The sequence below is a fragment of the Triticum aestivum genome, chromosome 5B (genome assembly GCF_018294505.1).
Source record: "Triticum aestivum cultivar Chinese Spring chromosome 5B, IWGSC CS RefSeq v2.1, whole genome shotgun sequence".
In the NCBI taxonomy this organism is placed as follows: Eukaryota; Viridiplantae; Streptophyta; class Magnoliopsida; order Poales; family Poaceae; genus Triticum; species Triticum aestivum.
This window is the reverse complement of record NC_057807.1, coordinates 296,353,813-296,361,648: the sequence shown is the minus strand read 5'-3', so window position 1 is coordinate 296,361,648 and position 7,836 is coordinate 296,353,813. Positions and strand designations below refer to the sequence as shown.

Below are 7,836 nucleotides of genomic sequence, written 5' to 3'. Positions count from 1 at the left end.
CACTGCCGACAATAGCGGGTTCGCCCGGCTGGTGTGGGATGTTACCCCTATAGCCGGATCCTTGCCGTGGCTGGTTCCGTTTCTGGAGCCGGTGGTCAGCACCTCCATGCGAAGGCAGAGGTCGACGACATCGTCGGGGATGCCGCAGCCGCCTGATGGCAGAGGGTCGGAGAAGGTGAGCACCTCACTAGGGTACTCGTTGGGGACGAGCACGACATAGACACATAGCTTGCCGAAAGGGACAACGGAGCCGCCTGCAGGGAAGGCGACGTCCGCGCCGAGCGATGCACCCTCGGCGGCGCAAACGAACACACTAAGCTTGCTGACTAAGCCGTGCACAATGCGCTCGCGAGAGGGAATGAATGGTCTCGTCCGGAACGTGACTCTGGTCGACGCCATGTGCGGCCCCACGGTGGGCGCCAACCGTCGTGAGGTTCTTACGGCAGATGCCATGGGATGGCTTATCGGGGGGTAGTTGGGCTTGATGAGCGCCGGTGGATTCCAGATGCGAGATTGGGCATGAGAGATTCAAGGCACAAAGACATACCTAGGTTCGAGGCCCTCCGAGGAAGGTAATACCCTAGTCCTGCCCGATCACTATGAATATCACAAGGTTGCTCCTTGAGCTGTTTGGGATGGAGGAAGAAGGAGTTAGTTCTCCTCTCTGCCTCGTGTGTGTGTGGGGGGGGGGGGGGAATGAGCCGCCCCCTCCTCGGGGGCGGGGGGGGGGGCTCCTGGGAGGTCTTATACTTGGACCTCCTAGGTTACAAATGATAAAGAAAGATGGATGGGGCCTTGTCGCTAGCGTCTCTGGCCTTCGATGAGGCCTGACGGCTACACGCCACTGTAGCCAGTAGGTCGTGGTGTCACGGAGTGGTTGGCTCTGTGCTTCCACAGTGTCGGGCCGCGCTGACATCGGTCGCACCGATCAACGGTACCGGCCGTACTGTAGCCACGCTCTTCACGACGTGGGAGAGGTCTTGTCGTACGGCGAGATTGGATAGGCGCTGACCCTGCCGGTTGCCAGCTGCGGCCAGCCGGCCTCCAGTGAGAGGAGCCGGCTGGAGGGCCAGCCGGACCGAGGGGCTTGGGCCGTCCCGATGTTTTGAAAAATTGACTTGAACCCCTAAGCCTACCGGGGTCATCCCCGACATTGACTGAAAGAAAAAATTAGTAAAAATATAAGGAAAAATAATGACAAACGTTGAAACACATTGCTAGAACCGGCTTATTATACCATAGGAGATATCATAAATAATGGCTAACGTTGAGACAAACACCAAGCGAGCACCGGCTTGACACAATCATATCATCGGAGACGGTAGGAGAAGTGTGTTGTGTTTCACCCGGCCGGCCCGTGACATCACCGGCCGGCACCACCAAACCATGTGAAAATACGGGGCCGGAAAACCATTCTCCGATCTGGACAAGACAATTGCACCCCGGATCGCGCGCCCTCTCGCTTTCAAGCAGCGCCCCCCACCTCACCTGCCATCCAAGTCAACCGAGTGAGCCACCCACCATGAATGAGCTGCATGCCACCACCCGAGCTACCTTCGCACACCACACTCACACTATCGCCGCGCCTAAAACCAAAGTCCTCTTGTCATCTTGTGTCACCTTCCTATCCTATCCCACCTGCCCCCCACCGCTCCGTCTCCGTGGCCACGCGCGCGCGCACTCCCCATTCTTCCATTCCCCATTGATCAAGACCTCCACCGCCCGCCCGCCCGTCCCCGCAACTTTAAACGCCGCACGCGCGCCCGCGAGCACCATTAATTATGCCCAGCTGACATCCCCTTGACACGCACGTAACATCTTCCGCCCAACGCTTCCATGTCGCTCCGCCGGCTGTGCTTCGTGCTGCCCATGGACGGGGACGAGGTCCTCGTGGCCTCTGCCGACGACGACGACGCCTGGCGCCGCCCCCGGGAGAGGATGGGCTCGTACGTCCGCGGCAAGGTCGGCCGCGCGCTGTCCTGCCTCCGCTGTGGGTGCCGTGACTCCCGGTCGGCGGCGGGCTTCGAGGACATGGACGGCGTGTACGAGGTCGGGGCGAGGAAGATCAGAGGCGCGGCCGGGCCCAGGGTGTTCAGCTACTCGGAGCTCTACATCGGCACCAGCGGCTTCAGCGATCAAGAAGTCCTCGGTAGCGGGGGATTCGGGCGGGTGTACCGCGCCGTGCTGCCAAGTGATGGCACCACGGTGGCCGTCAAGTGCGTTGCCAGCGTCGGCGTCGACCGCTTCGAGAAGTCGTTCCTGGCGGAGCTGGCCGCGGTGGCCCGGCTGCGGCACCGCAACCTCGTGCGGCTCCGCGGGTGGTGCGTCCGGGACGAGGAGGAGCTGCTGCTCGTGTACGACTACATGCCCAACCGCAGCCTCGACCGCCTACTCTTCGCGCCGGCCTCGGCTGCCCCGGGAGCTCCCGCGCTCGGCTGGGACCGGCGTCGGCGCATCGTCGCCGGCCTCGCCGCCGCGCTGCTCTACCTGCACGAGCAGCTCGACACACAGATCATCCACCGGGACGTCAAGACCAGCAACGTCATGCTTGATTCCGAGTACAACGCCAGGCTGGGGGACTTCGGCCTCGCCCGCTGGCTCGAGCACGCCGTGGAGGATGCGCCGCCCATGAAAAAGCTCGAGCTGCTGCCGTCGCCGCCTTCCGTGCGGTCGACGTCGTCGTTTTCCTCGTCGGCCAACTACCAGTTCCGGCTGATCGACACGAGCAGGATCGGCGGCACCATCGGGTACCTCCCTCCGGAGAGTTTCCAGCGCAGGGGCGCGGCCACGGCCAAGTCCGACGTGTTCAGCTTCGGAATTGTGCTCCTGGAGGTGGCCACCGGACGCCGGGTGGTCGATCTGGCGTACCCCGACGACCAAATCTTCATGCTCGATTGGGTACGCCGGCTGTCCGACGATGGAAAGCTTCTCAAAGCCTGTGATCGTAAGCTGCCGGAAGGCGCGCGCGCCATGTTCGACATGGGCCGGTTCATCCACCTCGGCCTCCTCTGCTCGCTGCATGACCCGAGGGCTCGTCCTACGATGAAGTGGGTGGTGGAGAACATCTCCGGCAGCTGCTCCGGCGACCTCCCGGCGCTTCCGTCCTTCTTAGCACTCCCAAAGTACATCTCTCTCACCTCATCCTCCTCCGACTCCGGTACCTCGACAACAATCGCCGGCACGAACAGCACAGCCACATCTGCCGCATCTACGAAGCACATGTACGCCACAGCGGCTGGCACCACCATTTACCTCACTGCAGAAGACGGCAGGTCGCCCACAGGCGGCTCGGGTGAGAATAAGAGCGGCAGCAGCCAGCGATCGTCGCCGCGGCCAGCGGTGGCCGTTCCAAATGTGGATACTCCGCGTGAGATATCGTACAAGGAGATCGTGGAGATTACGAACGATTTCTCCGAGTCGCAGGTGGTGGCGGAGCTGGACTTCGGGACAGGGTACGAGGGCTTCTTGGACAACGGCAATGGCGGGCGCGTCCACGTCCTCGTGAAGCGGCTGGGCATGAAGACGTGCCCGGCGCTGCGCGTCAGGTTCGCGAACGAGCTCTGCAACCTGGCCAAGCTGCGGCACCGGAACCTGGTGCAGCTGCGCGGGTGGTGCACGGACCACGGCGAGATGCTCGTCGTCTACGACCACTCCGCGGGGAACCTCTTGAGCCACCACCTCCTCGCCCGGCACAGCAATTCTGGCATACTCTCGTGGCGCCACAGGTACGGCATCGTGAGGGCGCTGGCGTCCGCCGTGCTGTACCTGCACGAGGAGTGGGACGAGCAGGTCATCCACCGCAACATCACGTCGGCGGCGGTGTTCCTGGACTCCGACCGGAGCCCGCGGCTGGGCAGCTTCGCGCTCGCCGAGTTCCTGTCAAGAAACGAGCACAATAATCCCCACGTAGTTTTGCCCACCGGCTCAGGTACAGCGCGGGGCATCTTCGGGTACATGTCGCCGGAGTACATGGAGACCGGCGAGGCCACCACGATGGCCGACGTGTACAGCTTCGGGGTGGTGGTTCTCGAGGTCGTGACCGGCGCGATGGCGGTAGACATGAGGTCGCCGGAGGTGCTCCTCGTAAAGAAGGTGCAGGTCGGCCAGGAGCAGGACGTCCGTGACGTGGAAGCGCTCGCGGACAGGCGGCTGGACGGCAGGCTCGATCGGCGAGAGCTGGTGCGGCTGGCGAAGCTGGGCATCGCGTGCACGCGGTCGGACCCGGCGGCGCGGCCGAGCATGAGGAAAATCGTCAGCATTCTGGACGGCAACGACGAGGTGCTGAGGAAGTTCGAGCGGCGGATGGAGAGCAGGGAGGAGTGGGAGAGGAAGAACGCGGCGGCTCTGTCCTTGGTCCGGAGATTGCAGGCTCTTGGTATACACTGAAACATCAAACATGCATCGCAGTTAATGTAAGCTGACAATTTAAAATCCTGAGAAGAGGCTGTCATATGTTTCTTTGTTGATATGAAAATTTTCTGGCGCATTTTGTGTGGATATTATACTGTACGTGTGATTTTGTAGTGACTATATTGGTAAGTGTCACATTGAGTTAAACATGATTTTTTTTTTCTTGCACTATCACATTGTTCAAAGGTTCAAATCAGACGATTTTTAACTACATAGCACGAACTTTGAAGCAAAGTAAAGGATACGGAAATCCTAAACCTACAAACGGCTACTTAGCTGCTACAAAAACTTTCAACTAATCTAAACATGCCCCCGCCCCCTCTGATTTTCAGATGGAGAGATCCTAACCCTCTCCTTTAATCCAATCAAATAGTCTCACGTCAGATCAGTTCGTAACCTTACGTAAACCATTACGTGGATGTAGCATTGCTCTAAAGGTTATGACTAGAAAAATCAGCCCTTCTTTTAATGGGGACAATCAGCTCGCGCACATTAGTTCCTATAAAATGTAAGGCGTGCTTTAACTTTGGACAGTACTAATTTCCGAATGCTAAGAGGATCTATTGCGAAACTGCTGCTGTTCGGAATTTAGCTTTCTTGTTAACTTTTTATATTTGAGGTTTTATGTAATTCTCTCATAATAAGTAATATTTAGTCACTGTTATGAGATCATAATCTTTTTTTGAGGTGTTATGAGATCATAATCATATGTAAGTGCTTTTGAATATCAATCTAAAGGTGTCTATTTTGTATCTTCAGAAAAGTCTCTGTTTTATGTCACATATACTAAATATATTTGGACTAATTGTTGGACAAAGCGTGAAATTGGATAGTCAAACTGCGCCTTATTCCCCGCAAAAAACTACGACTTTTTTAATGATGGTGTCATGTCCGTCGAGGTCCAAACTCACTATGGCGGGCCATTACCAACAAAGTATATCGATCGTGATGCTTGCAACGATGCCACCATCATCCTTCTAGTGATTGTCAACACATGCAAAAAACACGAAGTTGATGCATCCTCGCCTATCCAGATGCCTCATGTGGTCTTCCCAAAGCTCGTCGTCATAATGGTAACTTGTTGCTTCTACACTAGCATCCTCGTTAGGTGAGATCACCAACTAACAACTATGTTGCTGGTGAAGAGTTAGATGGCATCCTTTCAGACGGAGAATTACCGTTCTCTTGTATCTCTGCTATGTTGTAAAGATGACTCTTCCGCTTCTTAATGAAATAGACAAAGCTTTTGCATCTTGAAAAAATAAACCTAGGCTTGATCATTGCCTTGCACAATGTGCTCCTTGGCTTGATCATGTTTACCTTATTTGGAACATAGAGCTATCATTTGTCGATGCAGTGTCATCCTATGATCTTGTTAATATGAACAAACTATCATTAACATTCACTCTCGTTTTTAGAGCTCACACCACAAAGTTCAACTACTTTATGAATAGTAGATGAGATGCCATTGCTCTGGCGTATGAGTGGAGCACAGAGAAACACATGTAAGTGGATTTACTCCCACGATATGAATGTGTTGCGGAAGATAGGAGAGAGGTAGCCACAAGTGCCTAGTCGCGCCATACATGATAGACTAACAATGGTAACCATTGGAGGAGATAGCAGGGATTGAAGCCCACAATGTATTTTGCCTTTGCATTCGTAGCAGGAGAATGTTGGTTTTGTGAATGCGTGGGTGCTAACAGTTGGTCTTGCTCAGAAACGGGCTTACATTTGAGCCCTAACATGGAGAAGACTTTGGCTAATTAACCCGATATCTAGCAAAAAAGGAGTAAAAATAACCGGTTGCAACTAAGATTTGTGCATTGATTGTGCATGAATGAGTGGAAAGGGAGTACAAGCACTTCTCAATTCGGATAGAAGCTGCCATGTTAATCCTCTAGACGATTTTGGTTGTTAGGAAAGTTAAACTGTTTAGGAATATCAATGTGCATGTTATAATCTCCTCCCTCTGCCCCATAATATAAGAGCGCTTTTGACACTAGCCTATGTCTCATAATATAAGAGCGTTTTATAATGTAAATACGTTATTATAAAAAACATTCTTAACCTAAAACAGGTTCTAAGGTGGCCGTCATGTCTTGGCATGGGGCTGGGCTATCTATTGGGCGAGCGCCAGAAAAGTGGGAGCGATGGAGTTTTCATATCTCATTTTCGGTAAGTTTCTACTTTTACAAACTATTAGATTTTTGAAACATTAGAAATTTTACCGAGTTGCTAGTCATCTACTGCCAGTTCCCTCTCGCGTCGCCTCCCACGCGGGCAGCTCGGGAGGGCTCAGCCGCCGCCGCCGCCGCCTAGTTTCCCTCCAGCGCCCTCCTCCCCCTCCGTCGCTGCTGATGGTCAGCGCCGGGCAAAGCCCATGCGTGCGACAGCGGCAACGGAGGGTCTCTCCTCCTTTTCCTGGATCCGCGGTGGCGTGGCCGTCCTGATCCACGGGGTGCGGCTCTCCCGGCAGTGTGGCGGATCCCGGAGGCGGCGGGCGCGCGGCGGTGCACGGGCGCCCAGATCCATGGGTGTGGGACTCCGGACAGCGTGCGGGCTCCCGCGGCGGCGGGATTGATGGCGGGCTTGGGCGATGGCGTCGGCCGCGCGGTGCCGGATCTCGTCGCTCGTAGCAGATCTCGCCACTCCGTGCGCGGGGGGTGGATGGACGGCATCTTGACCGCGTGGGTGTGAGTTGCCGGTCGATCTCGTCCACGCTGCAGGCCTTCTCCCGCTGCACTTGGTGGCTTACGACCGCGGTCATCGGTCTCGATGCGTTCGCGGGGGTTGGTAGAGGTGACATCGGACCGGAGGGAACTCTGGATGACTCGTTCATCCCGACGGCGGCGACGACCAGGGTCGCCGTTTTTCTACTTGCAGGCGCCGTCGTGGTCCCTGCCCTCTATCGCGACCCCATGTCCGAATGAAAACCTAAAATCTTCTTAGATTGGGAGGCGGCGGCACTACGCGTGACGTATCCTTCTTGGAGGCACCGCCTGGGGCGTTTGGGTGCTCGGTTAGAGGAACTGCAGGCGGAGGGGATGGGACCAGTGGTAGCAGGTGGTGTTCGCGACAGAGGAGCGGCATGGCATCTGGCACGTCGACATCGGCATGGAGCATCGGGGTCTCGCCGGTGGGCGTGTGATGATAGACGAGCATAGGATGGTGGTGTTGTCTGGCGTCGTGGTGGCGTCGACGACAGCTAGACCGGGCAAGGTAGATGCAGCAGTACAACACTGAAGATGGATTGGTGGCAGGTGGCTGCGGCGGCCTCATACCCGGCAGGCGTCCTGGTTGAGGAGTGCGCCGGACTGGTGGGTGCCCCATACCCGGCAGGCGTCCTGATTGGGATCTCAGGTCTTAGATGTTAGGTTTGACTGCGAGGTCTGTTTGGTATTAGGCCCAGACTATCAACATCCT

The 7,836-nt window shown here is 56.2% G+C and overlaps 1 protein-coding gene across 1 annotated transcript; it reads left to right on the top strand.

Moving 5' to 3' along the window:
• The first annotated feature begins 1,596 nt into the window (after window positions 1-1,596).
• LOC123111487 (receptor like protein kinase S.2) lies at window positions 1,597-4,578 on the top strand. The gene has a single exon (XM_044532289.1). The coding sequence runs from the start codon at window positions 1,837-1,839 to the stop codon at window positions 4,384-4,386; it is 2,550 nt and encodes an 849-aa protein (XP_044388224.1). The 5' UTR covers window positions 1,597-1,836; the 3' UTR covers window positions 4,387-4,578.
• The last annotated feature ends 3,258 nt before the right edge of the window (window positions 4,579-7,836 follow it).

Excerpts from the sequence above, each read along its gene's own strand:
- LOC123111487 (XM_044532289.1), top strand. The coding sequence starts at position 1,837 with ATGTCGCTCCGCCGGCTGTGCTTCGTGCTGCCCATGGACGGGGACGAG.